The sequence below is a fragment of the Mastigoproctus giganteus genome, chromosome 10 (assembly GCF_048544385.1).
Source record: "Mastigoproctus giganteus isolate SK-2022 chromosome 10, ASM4854438v1, whole genome shotgun sequence".
Lineage (NCBI taxonomy): Eukaryota > Metazoa > Arthropoda > Arachnida > Uropygi > Thelyphonidae > Mastigoproctus > Mastigoproctus giganteus.
The window spans coordinates 92,309,959-92,327,600 of NC_143584.1; the positions used below are offsets into that span (position 1 = coordinate 92,309,959).

A 17,642-nucleotide genomic window follows, 5' to 3' on the forward strand; every position below is an offset into this window, starting at 1 on the left:
AGAAAGCCTCATAGATGCTATTGAACAGAAACTTGGGGGCGGATAGAACACCAACTACTTAAAAGCGTACAGTAAGCTCTTTTCTTAGATAAATTGCCATTCCTCCTTCTCTCCTATTGATATGGTTGAATCAAAATTCTTCATAATCAAAATTCCTCACAAAAATAGAGATGTCATTAATAATAAAGAGCCACTACTTAATAAAGTCAGAGTTAGAAACTGATGAAATAACCGCCAAATTTCTAATATTTTGCAGATCATGTGTGAACCACTATTGAAATATGAAATAAAACTCACAGGATTCAAAACTATATTACCCCGCTTTTCAGATTAGATGTGACCTCACAACCACACTTATAACTAGGTAACAAAAGTGAATATTTTTCAAAAGCAAAAAAAAAAATTCTTGATGGCAGATATACTGAAACTGCATGTAAAAAAAGTTAATTAAGTAGGTGTAGAATTAACTATCATCATTAAGATTAGGAACAAGACAGCTTCAAAGAATGTGGCAATGCACAAAGTGGACTAGCACCCTCAGACTTCCCCTTATTATGCCACCTAGTACTACTATAGTCTAGTATCTTAATATGTGAACCCCTTCTAAAAAATATGGCCATTACTCCAATTTAAAGTTGTTTTTTTTTCTGGATAAATTAAAGATTATAAAAATCTTTAATTTGCTTAATGTTTATTGCAAATGAGTTTACGAACGAAAACCTGTATATCTTTAAAAAGTAAATTTTTTTTCTTGGTTATCTCTTATTGAAGTTGAAAAATTTTAGAAATTCATATAATGTTTATCAGTTAACTTTTGCAGGCAATAAACCTCCAGGTTTAGTTTTGAGCAAAGCATTGTATATGCAGAAGGACTTGAAGAAGCTTTCAGACTATTTTCAGATTCCTTTATTAATTCCTGAGGTATATTTTTTTTCTATCTATTTTATATAAATTTTTAAAGTATTTTTAATTAAAGCAGAACAAAATGATTTCAGGTGTTTTAATTAAGTTTAAGGTTAAAGAAAAGAATAATTAAGAAAATTAATTGGATGATTAATGATCTTACTGAAGTGCTTCTCTTTAAATATTTTCCTTAACCTTTTTTTTTTTTTTTAGAATGTAGACTTATGGAGCAGGATTTTAATTATTAGAAAGTGAATGAAGGTCAAAAACTCAATTCTGAAAGTGAAATACTATATTATGCATTCAGAAGAAAGCTGGATTCTGAACATAAGATTTTAACTGTTATGGTATAAAGTATGATTTTCTCTTCACATAGCTATGTTGTGATCCATTTAAGATATTATACTTCTCAAGATGACACTGACTAATTTTATCTTGACTATGAATCATTCTGTTTTTTTACCTCAGTAACTGCTCTCCAGTGCATCAAATATATAAATCACATAAATATGATTTATCATGTGTGAACCATGGTCATGGGTTGTTGTTATTTGGTTTTTTAGGAGCATTAGCAACTAAGGCTATATTGCTTCGGGAATATGTGGTGGTCATTCCCCGACCTTTCCGCATCCTCTGTATTTGGTAGTCACGGGATCAAACCCTGGTCTAATCAAGAAGTGTGTGCTAAGCACTGCTCCTCCTGCCCACCTGGCTACAGAGGTGCCTGGTCATGGGTGAATTACAGTGTCATCATATGGAGCACTTATGTCACTGTAAAAGGAGTATTAGTTCATCATCTTGAGATGTATGAAATCCTAAATGGATCATAGCACTGTTTGTAAAGGGAAAAATCATGCTTGACTAACCTGATGAACTATAGTAACATAATCACTTAGGAGTTAGTACAAGGAACACTTTTTAGATTATATACATTGGTTTTAGTAATGCATTTGACATGGTTTCTATACAAGTTGGAGCATATTGAGATTATGAGCAAGATTCTGAGGTGGACTGAGGGAAAGGTAAGAGTCAGAAAATTGTTATAAATGGTCAGAATTAATATTAGCAGTGAAAAATGATGCAAGAAAGTAAGCATATATAGCATCAGCCAAAAAAAAAAAAAGAAAAAACCATTTTCCATATCACCTGTCCATCCCCTCCAATAGTTTGTGGGGTCCTTCCTTGAATTTATTGAAACAACCCACCTCTACAACACCAAATGGAAGTTTGCCCCAATAATCAACTACCTACCACACATCTATCCTGCAACCATCCTTCCTTAGTTTGAATTTATGCCCCCTCGTGCATGGTGTGAGCAAGAGGAAGGATTCCATTGGCATTGAGCTTGCTCAATTCATTCAGAAGCTTAAATCTCAATCATATATCTTCTCAGGTGTCTAGTCTCCAGATGCTACAATTACAGAACTGAAGTGTTTACTGGCAAGAGCACCCCTTTTCCCCCCTCATTAATCTTGTTGCTCCTATCAGCACCTGCTCCGACAGATCTACATCCTTCTGCAAATGAGACTTCCAGACTTTGTATGCAGTACTCAAGATACAGCCTAACCATTGCCTTATACAATGAGATAATCATCTCCTTATCCTTATTGGCAAAATTCCTGTACATCATTGGAAAAATCCCATGTCCTTGTAGCCTGTCTGCACTGTTCCGAGAACTTCATATCTTGACTGCACAATTACCCACAGATCTTTTTCATTCTCCCCTATCCCAAATGTGATCTGGGATTACTGCTACTTATATAATGTACCTTGCATTTGGCAATGTTGAACTTCAGTTGCCACTCTCAGCCTATTTGCCTAATTTATCTAGATCTTGTTGCAGTAGCATACCCTGATTATTGTCAATAATCACCTTGCCAACCTTCATATCATCTGCAGACTTAGACATTAAGTCTGATAGTGATATGCCTCCATCACTATCATTAATAAATATTGAAAACAACAGACCCACTGAACCATGGAGGACTCCACTAATAACATTTGTCTAAGAGGAGGTGCCCATTGATAACAACTCTGTTTTCTCCCACTTAACCATCTCCTTATCCATAGAAGTAACTTGTTCATAATGCTACAGTGCTTCAATTTGTACAGCAATCTTTTATGTGCAACATTATCAAAAGTTTTTCTGAAATCTAAGTATATGATGTCAAAATTATTTTTGTATCCAGTTCCTTTGTCATTGTGTCATTGTATGCCAGCAGATTGGTCAAACAAGATGCTCCTTAATAAATCCATGGTGTGATTTCAGTATAAATGCATTCCTGTGTAGATGGTCCTGCATTACTTCTTTAACCAGTGACTCCCCCCATTATTTTCCTTGGAATAGAAGTCAAGCTAACTGGTCTATAATTACTCATATAAACCTTTGATTCCCCCTTTGTTGAATTGGGGATATATTTATTTAGAGATCTGCCTCCGTAGCCAAGTGGTCAGGAGCGGGAGTGCAGTAGCACACGCTCTTTGAGTAGACCGGGGTTCAAGCCCCTGACTGCTGAATACGGTCGATCTGCCAACCCACACTGGACCAGCGTGGCAGATTATGGTCCATTTCCCTCAACATGAATTGTTGAGGAGGCTTCCATCCTGCAGTGAGTTGATAATGGCTGCACTTTACTTTTTTTTTTTTATTTAGAGATCTCAGGTCCATAGGGTGACCTCCCCTTAATCCATGGGTGATCTCACTTATAGCTAAAGGTTTCCTTATCCCTTTTGTTGCTTCCTTTAATATAACTGGATAGATCCCATGCATACTAGGTGCCTTTCTTATATTTAGCTTTAACAATTTCACTTCCACTTTCCTCTTAGTTATCACAAAATCATTGAGCGCCATGGTAGAATTTGATAAACTTCTGGCATCCCCAACCCTGAAAAATTATGCATATGTGAATGTAGATGCAAAATAACTATCCAGTTTGTCACCAGTTGGAGCAGGTTCATCAACAGTTAAGCCATTCATATATCTAGTGGACTAATGTGATTCATCCCCTTCCTTCTAGTGCTTACATAAGTAAAGAAGTCTCTGCTGTTTATCTTTGCCAGAGACTTCTTGTAATGTGCCTTAGCTTGCCTAACCTCCTTTGTGACATGATGGCAGACTAGTTTATATCTGCTGTAGACTTCTGTATTATCTGGTAACTTATATCCGTCCCATGCATTCTTCTTCTCTGCCACAAGTTTCACCAGAACATTTGACAGCCATTTAGGTCAATGCTTGAACAGTATCTTTTAATTGGTTTAAAGAGCTAGTAACTTCTACAATTATATCCCTGAATTCTTAATTGTAGAATTCTTAATTGGTATAAGAAATTAGTAGCTTCTGCAGTTATATCCCACTTAGAATTAGCTGTTCATAACTTTATCAGTTGGTCCCACTGCATAGAATTTAAAAACTGTCTGAGACCACTCTAGTCATCTTTACAAAGGCAAAATCCCTTTGTCCATTATAGTAATTACATCTTTAAGTAAATCCCACATCAATACACTGTGATCACTGCAACCAGTAGGTCTTTTATATGCATATTCTTAATGCATGAAGGGTTGATACTGATAATCAAATGAGTATTGCTTTCTCTCATTGCCTCTCTAACATGCTGGTGTAGGAAATAGTTCTCCTATATATCCACACATTTCTTGCAACTGTTTGTGAGTGACCAACCCATAAGTTTCAGTCAGTATCTGGAAAGTTAAAATCCCACATTATATGACATTCTGACTTACTGGCCTACTCTATATGTGCGTACAGTTGCTCGTTATACACATTTTATTTAGTCAATATACCCTGCCATAGTTTCCGTCCGTTACATAAAGGTCTCTCTCTCTTTCTCTGATCATTATGAATTTATTCTTGCTTGGAATAAAGAACAGATTAGTTTAATCTTCAGTGTGGATCTTTAAGAATTTCTGTATGCACAAATCACTTCACTAGCTGTCCTGAATAGTGCTACTAACAATAGAATTTACTAATATATATTGCTGATTGGGTAATTGTCAAATTTATTTATATACATGTATGTAACTTGTTTTTGTACAATTCCATTAAATACATTTTGTTTGCTTAGTGGTGTTATAACAGGTATTAACCATATGCCAGGATCAGTGCAGGATTGGTACTCACTTAATTGATCTTAATCAAAAATTTCCAGCCAAGACAAAACAAATTGGAATTGTTTGTAAACATATGAAACTACTCCTACTCTTCTTACTTGATTAGTTATTGCTTATTGCTTACTTGATTAGTCAAAGCATAAAAGAAGGATCCAATGTGATTTCGTACACTATATCCTTTACTTAATTTAGGATACATTAAATTAGGTAGCACAGTTATCTTTTTTGGTTATCAGAATTAATTATTATATAGTTTTTTATTTGTGCACTCTGGAGTTTACAGCTAATCATTTTGACAATGAATACAATCATTACATTATTTATACTGTATTTAGCAGTCATATGGGTTCATTCCAGCCTAACTCACACAACTTCTAACTAAACATATTTCAACACTTATGAAGATGATGCATTTGTAATAGATCTGTTCATCTTCTGACTACAGTTTAATGATGAGAATACTTTACTGGCCTGACTGCAATTTACTTTGGAGAATACTTCCATGGGGTGGAATTCAGCTTTCCTGGTAATATTTCATTTATTAAAAAGACTGGACATTACATTATGCACTGACGGCAATTTCTCACTAGTTGCTTTCCGTAGCAGGGACTCTAAATTCATTTTATACGAACTGCAGCTCTTCAATGTCTTATAATTGTGCAGGAACATGATGTGCAGAACTTCAATATCTTGTAATGGATCAGGAATTTGTGATGTAAGTCTGTAAATATCTGTACAGTATTGTGATTAGTGGCGGGGATGCCAGGAAAGCTGGCTGGGACTGCCTAGTACAATAAATAATTAAAAAAAAAAAAAAAAAAATATATATATATATATATATATATATATATATATGTATATATATATAATTTAAACTTACTGGCTTGTCAAGGAAATAAGTACTTTCTAAAGGGTGTAATCAGATTAATTCAGGTTAATACTAAAGTTTAGAAATATCCGGAACTGTAATAACTGTTGTTTTAAGATTATCTTCCAATCCAATTTTAACCTTATTTTACTAGTATGGTAACTAACTGACAGATGTCACTTTTTTTTTTTTTTTTTTTTTAAACTGTAAATGAGTTCATATCCTCCCATATACCTTTGCCCATCAATATTCTCTAACTGCTTATACAGCATTTTCTGTCTTAGTTTCGATATACTGTAAATAAAAAACAATTTATTTGGCATTTAATAGATGCCAGTATGCAAAGTGTCTATTTTTCTTTCAAATACAATACAGCATCACTTATCTGGAATAATTGATGTCTTGATTGACCTCTTCTGGATAGCCAAATTTTTCTGGATAATCGAACGTAAGGTAAAATTTAAATAAATTTAATCTTACCTAATGATTAAATTAAATAATTAGGATTAATTAAATAAAAAATTTATAAACATATCTCAGAAAACAGAAACACACATCCAGGCATTTTTATGATTTTTATACAAAACAGGAAAATTAGAAAGATTTTTAAATGCTCTTGGTTTTTTCAACTTACCAATAACAAGCACGGACAATCTGTGCATCCCAGTAGCATTTGCATGCATAGCAATTCTAACTCACTCTTTTCTCATCTTAAAACCTGGTGCAGGAATTTCTCTTTTAGTGGCTAGGGTTTTTCTCGGTGACGATTTCCATATTAAGCCCATCTCATCAACATTATAAATGTTTTCTTTCTCGTAATTTGCTACAACTGAAGCAAACTTACAAGGACACTGCTACCGATTCGTCTGTGGAAAGGTTTCTCATCTTGAATATCCAATTCACGTATACCATGTCTCATTTTAAAGTTTTTCAGCCAACCTGTGCTTGCCTTAAAATCTTCGTTACCTCTTAATTTTTGATTAAAATCCAATACTTTTTCACACAACATTGGGTCAGACACTGATTCACCTAAACTTCGCTTTTGAAGAACCCACAAATTAAGTGCACTCTCTAAAGTGGCATTTTCAGGTTTTGACATCTTTTTCCTGCTAGATCCTCCTTCACTGTCTATAATCGACACATTCTGGTATAGCATTGGAATTTTTCTTGATGTCATAAATTGTTGAAGTCCCCACATTAAACTCTTTGGAGAGATTTCCTAAATTTTCACCTTTTCTAATTCTATTAATAATTTAAGTTTTTTTTTTTTTGTTGCGATGTTAAAAATACATGTTTTCAATTTGTTCACATTTTACTGTAAAAAATTGAAAAAAAATATATATATAAATCACACAGTTTCGGGCTGATATTACTCTTACCGAATCTGGAGCTAAACTAATCTGAAATTCACTCATGATTTCCTAGAAAACCCAGTAGGCTCTGTGATATTTTTCTAAAGCACATTTCTGAAGGTCACATAGAATTCTAGAATAGGACCTCTGAGAGGAATTTTATCAGGGGTATAAAGTTTCTTTCGTGCTCCCTTCCCTTCTCCATTAGTCATCCTGTTTTTATCCACTACGGTTTTATGCCATGAGCTGTAGCCTGTAAGGCCAAAAAGGGTATGGAAGATGAGAGAGGGGTGGAATGGAGCACTCTGTTGATTTTCTGCATTTGAGGCCTTATGCTGCTATACTCCCTCCATGATAAATAAAATAAAATAAAAGAGGATCAGCGAGAAGAAAGCACATTTTATTTGAAAATCTTTGTTTATGCTACAATACAGATAAGGAGAAAGAATTGACATTGAAAAATCCTTTTATATTGCAATGCAGATCAGATCAGATCATCAGAAGATATAATTATTAGTAAAAAGTGAAAAAAAAAGGTAGATAGGCTTAGTATTTTTTGTGAACAATTTCGAATCACAGCATGAAAATTAATTGTTCTGGCAAAGTTTGATTCAATACTTAGCCTGGCCAAATCCACACGACGTTCCTGAGACATTGTAGAACTTAAATAATTCTTAATTAGCTTGAGTTTGCTAAATGACCTCTCTGCAGAAGCTACTGTTGCTGGAATTGTTAATAGTATTCTTAAGCTAACATAAACATTTGGAAACAGGTCACTAAGTCTGTACTCTGTTAACAAGTTCAACAGATCTAATGGCTTAAACTGTGCATTTACAAAATTTGCTTTATGTACTGAGGGTAAATGTTGCATTTCTTTTCCAAAATCATCACCATTAAGGTCAGCAGGATATTGCTCTGATAAAGCTTTTCTCTCCACATCACTTTCAGACATGGTAAGATATTTCCACAAGAAATCAAATTTTTCTGCCAACTGCTTAACAGCATTGAAGCGGACAGTTAATCCTGCTATAACATTGTGTACCAAAATCTAAAACACACTTTCTGAAGTAGGCCTCTTCTGGCATATCATCTGTGTCATTCATTTCCTCCAGTTAACATCAGGTGTGCTGTCATCATGTGGCCTTGCCCTCTTGTGCCTAACCCCCCACATCTATGGAAGAGTTTTATTTCTATCTTTAGGTACAATTTGCAAACTTGAGAAATCTTTCTTGAATCTCATACTGTGTTTCTTTTAAAAGTACGTATCTCAAAAGAAATGTTGTTTGTTCAATATGGGAGGAATCTGGTGTGGCAACTACTATTACTGCAAAATACTTTGGAGATAGCCTCTCCAGCAAAATGTGTTGTTTCACAAGATGCGAGCATTCTGCAATAAATTCATTTTGTGAGTCAGGGGACAGATAATGAACTTGAAGCCACTCACTCTTTTTCTGTGGCGCCTCCGTAGCCAGGTGGGAAGGAGCAGCAGTGCATAGCACACGCTTCTTGATTAGACCGGGGTTCGAGCCCGTCACCACCAAATACGGAGAATGCGGAAAGGTCAGGGAATGACCACCGCATATCCCGGAGCAATATGGCCTTAGTTGCTAATGCTCCTAAAAACCAAATAACAAGCAAACAATCTTTTTCTGTGACTTTTCTGCACTTAGCACATGTTCCTGAAAGATTGGGTCCCACCTGGAGAGCAGTTCAGTGAGTCCTAAAAAGTATCCATTGTTTGAATCTGGTGCACTATGGCCATAGACACCCATGCGCCTAAAAAATTCTCAAACAAACAAACAAACAAACAAACAAACCATTGTTTGAATCACCAATTCAGTGGGATGAACCAGTAAATGCCAGAAACACGTTCTCCCAAGAAGAGTACAACGTCGATGATGCACTTTAAAAGATTGTACCATTTCACAGCTTCAGTTTTTGATTGATGCTTCTAAGATGGTGTCAATTCCTGTCCCAGACAGCAGGTGCCTTTCTAGTTCTCGCCAAGCTAGGTAACATTCTCTGTGACTATGTTTAATGTAGTTTTGGGATCCTGTAGGAAAGTTTCTGCCACCTCCCATTAGAATCCTAGCCTTCAGCAGATACCAGTGCAGATTTAGACGCAGAAGTGCTAGTCTTGAGACTATTGACTGTCTTGTGCCAGAATAATCGACATGGAAAGCAATATAATGCTTGTTTCTGTTGACTCCAGACAAGCCAGTCTCTGACATGTAGTTCTCCATTGGTGCTTTGAAATTTCAGTATGATTTCTGGGAAAACATGATTGCAGGTATCTTTTGGGAATGTTTTAGGCAGAGGGACGTGACCATTCATAACATATTTTTTTATTTCCTTTTGAGATGGAAACTTGGTAGTAATACAGCCAGTGTCAAGGCCTACATTATGATTACCCCTTGTTTTCCAAATTCACTTCCACATGCACCTGTATGTCTGTTTCTTTCTGTTTTCCATTTTTATTTTCTGCATCTGTCCCTTCATCAAAATCCTGTGTATGATTACCCAAATCAACTGCTCCTTGTTTGGGGGTAAGGTTTCCAACAGTTTCGTTTTGCTCCAATTCTATAGGTGAGTTCAATGAAAAATTTTTTGAAGCCGCACTTAATCCAAATTGAAAGAGCGTTTGTTGACCCTTTTTTTCATTTTCCTCTCATTCTTTTTTGTCTTTTCGTTTCTGGGCTCCTGATTTGTGAGAATACATTTTGGAGAGATGATTTATAATTTATACTTTTATATCCGAAAAAAAAAGACAATAAGACAGAAAATATTATTATATACTAATAGTTTAGTAGTGGTAGTAGACTAGTATTCATAGTAGTAATAGTAGTACTGCTATAATTAACGTGATGTACATTGTCATTTAAGAGAACATGCTACTACAGCTAAGTTCAAGCAATGTCGACATCCACCAGCCAACGATAAAAGCCATTCCAATTTTTAATATTGTGTATTAATATACACTTTACCTTTTCATGATTCACGTACAAATTGCATACTTACTTAAGTTTCTTTGTAGCATAAAATCATTGGCTTATCAGTACATACAATATGTAATGCCTGATCTTTTGAATAGGCTTAGCCAAGCTGGCGATTATAGTTATCATCATTAGGCCACAAAAGTTCTATAGATAAGCTATGAACTGTTGCGATAACGTATAATATAGGTTACAGTTAATACTTTGGCTCCAGGGCCCCCTTTTGGACACCCGGGCCTAGGTACGATGTACTCCCCCCCCCTATCATAGGCCCTGTTCTAGAGGTCACAACCATAAAACAATTTTCAGTTTTCGGATTATTGGGCTTTTTGTTTGTACAGTCTGCTATAAACAGGTAGTAAACTCAATCTTTTCCTTATTAGAATCGAAATTCAATTTGCAAACATGATCACCATAACTGGCAATCACTGTCCTACAATTAATTAAAAAAAAAAGAAGAAAGATCAGCCTTTCAAATTATTCCGGATAACCGACATTCTACTGTAATTTACATTCCCACATGGCATCTGTGAGACACCAGTGACAGGTGTGTCTAATCTTAATGTAGAGCTTTGGTTTCAATGGCTAACCCCAGGGGATTGCATCTAGTGAGTATGGGCTTGGCACACCCAGGGTCCTGAGCTGGATATCATCATTCTTCTCTTTCTTGGTGATTCTCTTCTACTTTTGATTCTCTCTCTCTCTGGCACCTCCGTAGCCAGGTGGGCAGGAGCAGCAGTGCATAGCACACGCTTCTTGATTAGACCGGGGTTCAAGACCATGACCACCAAATACGGAGGATGCGGAAAGGTCAGGGAATGACCACCGCATATCCCCGGAGCAATATAGCCTTAGTTGCTAATGCTCCTAAAAACCAAACAACAACAACAACTCTCTCTTGCTTGGTGATTCCCTTCTACTTTTAATTCTCTCTCTCTCTTTCTTGGTGATTCCCTTCTACTTTTGATTCTCTCTCTCTCTTTCTTGGTGATTCCCTGTACTTTTGATTCTCTCTCTCCCTCTCTCTCTCTTTCTTGGTGATTACCTTCTACTTCTGACTCTCTCTCTCTCTCTCTCTCTCTCTCTCTCTCTCTCTCTCTTTTAGACCGGGGTTCGAGCCCGTCACCACCAAATATGGAGGATGCGGACAGGTCAGAGAATGACCACCGCATATCCCGGAGCAATATGGCCTTAGTTGCTAATGCTCTAAAAAACCAAAATAACAACAATAACAAATAACTCTCTCTCTCTCTCTCTTCTCTTGGGGTAATTCAGAAAATTTTTTTGGCTGGTGCAGCATAAGCTTCAGGCTTCCTTGCACCATATGGCTAATAATAATAAACATGGACAACTGACAGAAATACAGATGTTCATGTTGCATTTTATAAAATCAGTGCGAGTGTCTGGGTTTCAATCTGGAGGATGAGTGGCCTTGAAAATTCTAAAAAATATGATAAAAACTTTATTCAATCCTGTCATTTATTTTTGTTCGATATATTATAATTGAGTTTTAGTAAATTGTAATGATCACCATTTTCAATTCAGTAAAAAAGTTAAAAATAAATTTTTTAGCTTTTTTACTGAATATACGAGTTCCTTTGTTAGTTGAGGGTGTGAGTGACAGAAGGTTAAAAAACCAGAGCTGTAGCTAAGATTTGTAAAAATATTTTCTTATTTGGGAATGTGGAGGAAACAGCATTTAAAAATTTCAAAGGTTATTTACATAAAAGCATAAAGTTTATAAATAAAGAACTCCAACTATCATTTTTGTTTAGGGTAAAAAAGAAGGCAATGTTAAATTTTGCTTCTAGTCAATCAGTTTCTGAATATATGGGTTGGCATTTAACTTGAAATATTCTGCAGATTAGAAAGTTTTGTACTAGGAGCGAAAGATCTCCTCTTCAACCATAGTTGTGAAGATCTTTAAATATGCCATATCTCCAGGTTGTATCAAATGCTTTCCTCTATGTCAAGGCATAGCATTATAAGGTGTTCATTGTGAAAGGAAAGCATTGCAAATATTAGCTTCTGCTTTTATTCAGAGGTCTAGAATTGAGCTTTCTGAAAGCCATATTGATGGATGCTTGACAAGTTTTGCGTATCCAGAAACCAAGATTGTTAACTATTTTTTTGAAGGTTTTCCTATGCTGCTTGTTATGGCAGTTGAACAGTAGTGAGTGTTGGATTCATGTGATCTTTACCTGGTTTGGGGAGAGCAAAGGACAATAGTGTGGTGCCAGCCAATTGGAAAGCAGTTTTCTGTAGATTTTCTTGTACAGAAATAGGAGAGTGTGTAAAGATTTCTCACTGAGTTTCAGAATCATTTGATAGTGTATTCCATCTAGATCTCTTTGGCCAGATTGCCCTTTGTCAGTCTAGCCAGAACAGTTTGTAACTCATCTGTAGTGAATCACTGATTGTATGGAAAATGTTGAGTGGTAGTAAAATTGAGTATATTTTACAGAAGTCCAAAAGTTGTAGATATGCAAAAGTAGCTGATGACTGTGCACAGGTTTCACCTTTCTGCACAGTCTTCAAAATTCCTCTGAATTTGTGATTATAATGTAGGAGAACATAAACACTAATTCAGAGGAATTCATCAAAGTAATTAAACAGGGAGACATAAAAAAATGGGGACATTCTAATAAGTCTTGATATCAGTAATGTGTTTACTGATGTCCTGATAGACCAAGCTATTAACATTGTAGTAAGAAAAATCGCAGGTTAGGAAGTAAGAGTGCTATAAACTAATAAGATATTACATGATATAATCTTTATACATCTCATCAAGTTAGCTTTAGAAGCAGGTTATTTTAAGTTCCATTGCTTTGGCAAAATTTTTCATTCAACCAAGTTTAATATGGTTGAATGAAATGTGGCAATAAAACTTGAGCTGAAGTAACTAGTGGTTTGTTTGAAACATTTTTCTTTGAAAAGAACTGGAATCAGTTCTTTTCTTTGAGGCCATTGTTTGTTTTTAACATAATGGTTTTCTTATCACTGTCCCATTCCACAAATAAAGAAGTAATATTTGGTATAGCCAAGTTATAGGCCTAGTAAAAGAACAGTCACTTTCAGATCACAACAGGTGTGCCAAGAAAACTGCTCAACTTAATACTTGTCAAGAGAAGTTTCATGTTATCATAAGTTTCTTTCATTTGGGCAGCATATGCTAAGAGTACTGATGGTAATGTATTTCTATTATGGAGCAACTCTGCTCTCAAACTCACTTTTGAGGAATGGCGAAGGTAATGAAAGACTGCACGAGAACGACGAGAAACGTCGGATAACTTACGCGGAAAATTAGTTTGCCGATACGGCACTCTAGCGCTGCTCACTCGGTAAACAGACGGTAGGTGTTAACGGTCTGGAGCAAAGTCGAGAACGATATACTGATTGACAGGTAGGCGTGGCAAACGACGTGCTGATTGGTGCGCGAACACAACACACGATAACATCGGTTTAGTATCACTGTAGCAGCACTAATGGTAACTTGTCCTAATCGTACATGCCCTAACATTTACTGTAACGGTGAAAAAAAGATCAGGTTACCTCGACTTGAATCCCATGGGAGCTTGAACCCCTCCCGAAGTGGAGGGGGTAACCTAACCTTTTTTCTTTAGAATCAGTCATATTTAGAAATACATTCATAAAAAAATAAATTTTTTATGACCGTATTTTTATTTTCTTGTTCAATAATATGCCCTAATGGTGAAAATAGGTCAGGTTACCTCCACTTGAATCCCATGGGAGCTTGAACCTCTCCCGAAATGGAGGGGGTAACCTAACCTTTTTTCTTTAGAATCATGAGTGGACTAGCACATAAATTGTTTATTAATAAAATATTAATTTTTTTATTAATGTACTTTTATTTTTAAAGACACTCATGCGGATACACACGTATCATAACGTCAATCAGCACCTTAATAGCTATTCAGTATACTGTATATATAAAGAATCTTTCTTTCTTTTTCTATTATTTCCCAACCTAACGTTTACGTTTAGGTCGCGAAATACAAGGAAACCTTCTCTTTTATTTCCTAACCTACCATTTAAGCTCAGGTTATGAAATACAACGAAAAACAAAGAAACCTTTTCCTTTTTTCGTAACCAAACCTAAATCAATAATACAGTAAAAGCACTCATCAACTCCAAAAATCTGCTTTTAATATGAGAAAAAAAAAAAAAAAAAAACACAATGAAGAACATAAAATGAACGGAACGAAACTTTCTCAGAAAAAAAATTCATGAGTACAAATCATACAGTTGGACCTGAATAGCTATTCGCAATTTGAGTAACAATATTGTGAAAAGTATCTTCATGATTTTTCCCATAAATTTGACGCCACATATATTCATTAATGTGACCCATCAACATATGCAGCTGCCATTTACTCCTTTAGTTACACTTTTTAGTTTCTTCCACTGGGCTTCGATATTATTCGTATGTGCTCCTGTATGTGGATCTACAAAATGTTCCTTGTGCCTCGTCTGTCGCGCCCACCACCAATCATTTCATTGTTTGCCACGCCTACCTCTCAATCAGTATATCGTTCTCGACTTTGCTCCAGTCCGATAACACCTACCGTCTGTTTACCGAGTGAGCAGCGCTAGAGTGCCGTATCGGCAAACTAATTTACCGCGTAAGTTATCCGACGTTTGTCGTCGTTCTCGTGCAGGCTTTTTTTACCCAAGCCTGAGGAATTAGTAAATAACCACCATTCAGCTAGAGTTTCCATTAAGAGAATTTACATCAGTGCACTTAACCAAATTGCCTTCTTGAGAAAATGAACATAAATGCTGATGTTTATGAAAGTAGCATATTTTGATGCCAAAAGTTCAGCTTGATTTTTAGATAAGTTCAGATCATGAACAAGATGATTTAATTTCTCTTGAGATATTAAATGTGGTTCTGAGGATGAATATGTCACTTCATATGTGCAGTCACTAACTTGCTGGTGTTATATGTAGTCATTCTGAGTCTTACCATCAAACTCAAAATCAGTTGGCTCATCTTTTTCATCCAAATTGTAAGTTTCTGATGGTTTTGGTGCAGGTAGTTCTTCACTGTATAAAACAGGTCTTATAGCTGATGGTATATTGGGTTATTTTACAGTATGTTTAGATTTAGAGACAACTGTTGAAATATTAACCAGTGGTTACCTCTAAATGACAGATCCATTTAACCAGGCAGTTAGTAATTGAACACAACTGATAGAGCAGAAATGAGGGCCCAAGACATCTTGATCACTAACTTTACATCCAAAATAAAGTTCATAAGCTTTTTTAACTAGAGGTATGATTGGCTGGTTGGTTGTTTAAGGGTTTTATGGTGCATTAACGGCTAAGGAATGAAGTTTTATCTCTGTGATTTAAAAGTTAGCCCACCACATGTAACAAAAACTATTAGGATGATTTACGCAACATTTACAGGGCATCTTAGTGCATCTTGTAAATGCACTAACCTATACACAACACTTAAAGAAAAGGATAACAAACAATAATGATCTTAACCAAGTGACATCTGGCACGCAACTGAGAGAACAGTCTACTCTGTTGGAAGTAAGCAATATTATGTCAGGTCTGAACTTGTTTGAACAGCCGTCTGCTACAAGTATAGAGTTTCATGGAAGATTTGAATCCCATATTGATGAACATGTTTGAACATGCTTCAGTCTGTCAGACCACACAGCACACCCCTTTCCACATATTCATTTATTATGTAAACCACACTCTATTAGTATTTCTTTACTATTATTTATATCAAAATTTGTGTCACATAAAAATTGTGTGATAGAGAAATTCTGTTTGTGTTTTTGAATTCAGCAAAAAAAAAAAAATACATAAAAATTAGCAAGAAATGTTCGTGTGAAAAAATGTGGATTGACAGTGGCTTGTCTTTGTCCAAGACATCCAAGATTTTAACAATAAAATATTGGTGTCTTAGTGACTAAAGAAAAAAACATTATGTTCTCAGGTGTACAGAAGGCCAACAGATTCAGACTGATACATAAACTTTGCATCTAATAACTTGCAAAAAATTAAAATGAGTATTATCAAAACATTATTAATAAACAGATGTTTGGAAATTTGTGATAATGATAAAAAAATTGCAGAGATGATCAGCACTATTACAAGATTATGATTAAATAACAGATACCCAAGTAATTTAGTATTGGTATTAGCAGTGGTAAATAATGCAAGAAAAGCAAGTATAAACAGCATCAACCCAAAAAAAAAAAAAGTCAGAACTTCCCATTTCACCTGTCCATCCCTTCTAAGTTTTAATTTAGGCAACATGACCATAGAAAAATATCTGAATAACACAAACAGTAATACAATATGCATTACAAAAGAGCAGTCATAATTCTATACATAAAAGGTATTGGCAAAAAAATATATATATGCAAAAAGTGCAGTTTTGAAATGATCTTTAAGCTGCTTATTAAGATTGGGATAATATGCAATAATATGTTTAACTTTGGCAAAGTATAAATAGCAAGACTGGAACAAAATTTCAAACACACATAGATGAACATAGCAAACATGTGGCTAAAGAGAACACTAAAAAATCGGAATTGAAAGTACATGTTGGAATGTAGTCAAGCGATAGGAAATTTACAGTAATGTGAAGGTAGGGGGATGAGACTTTTAAAAAGAAAATTAGAATAATCTTTTTACATTACGAAATTTAGCCAGTTGGATTTAAGCAGAAAAAGCCCATTCCATAATTTCCATAGGGAAACTATGGAATGGGCTTTTTAACGATAAAATTAAGTAGGGTCTAATGAGGCATGGCAGGGGAGGATGCTGGGGGAACAAGATGCTGTAAAAAATTATAGATACTGGGTTGGAGATCTCATATGACATGATATCAGCAGTTAAAGAAAGGCTAATTTGTAATCCTTGTTATAACTCATTCATGTGAACAAGGACCTGATAAAGGTTTGTAGTGTGATGCCCATTTATTAAAAGTATTTATCATTGTTTAAAATGTTAGAATAGTTTATTTCTTGATGGATAACACTTGCAACAGAAATGTCTCATTTAAAGACATGATTAAAGCCAAAAGAAATTGAAAATCTTGTATGGATAATTGACAAATCTTAGTCTACTAATTGTAAATAGCTGATGGTCCCTCAGTAACACTTTTATAGACTCCTGGAATGTGTTTTGACGTCATATTGAGAACCACTGGTATAAAGTATCTACCTTACTCACCAGATCTTGGTGATTAAGGTAATAGATGCATTATTACATGCAATTTTTTTTATTGAGTTTTTATGGATTAACTGTAGATTGGAGATAGTTTTCATGCTTGTTTGAAGACTGTTTTTCAGATGCCTTGCCCTTGTTAATAGAAGGGATGTCATTGGGGAGGCTTTAAGGGTTTAGAGGTGC

At 35.3% G+C, this 17,642-nt stretch overlaps 1 protein-coding gene across 1 annotated transcript in view; it reads left to right on the forward strand.

Annotated features, from left to right (window-relative positions):
• The window catches only part of LOC150079153 (glutathione S-transferase kappa 1-like), a 156,280-nt gene that overhangs the window by 61,126 nt on the left and 77,512 nt on the right, over positions 1–17,642 (forward strand). Inside the window, exon 3 of the mRNA XM_090382970.1 lies at positions 821–921. Within this exon, the coding sequence (XP_090239096.1) occupies positions 821–921 (101 nt within the window). The remainder of the gene's footprint in view (positions 1–820; positions 922–17,642) is intronic.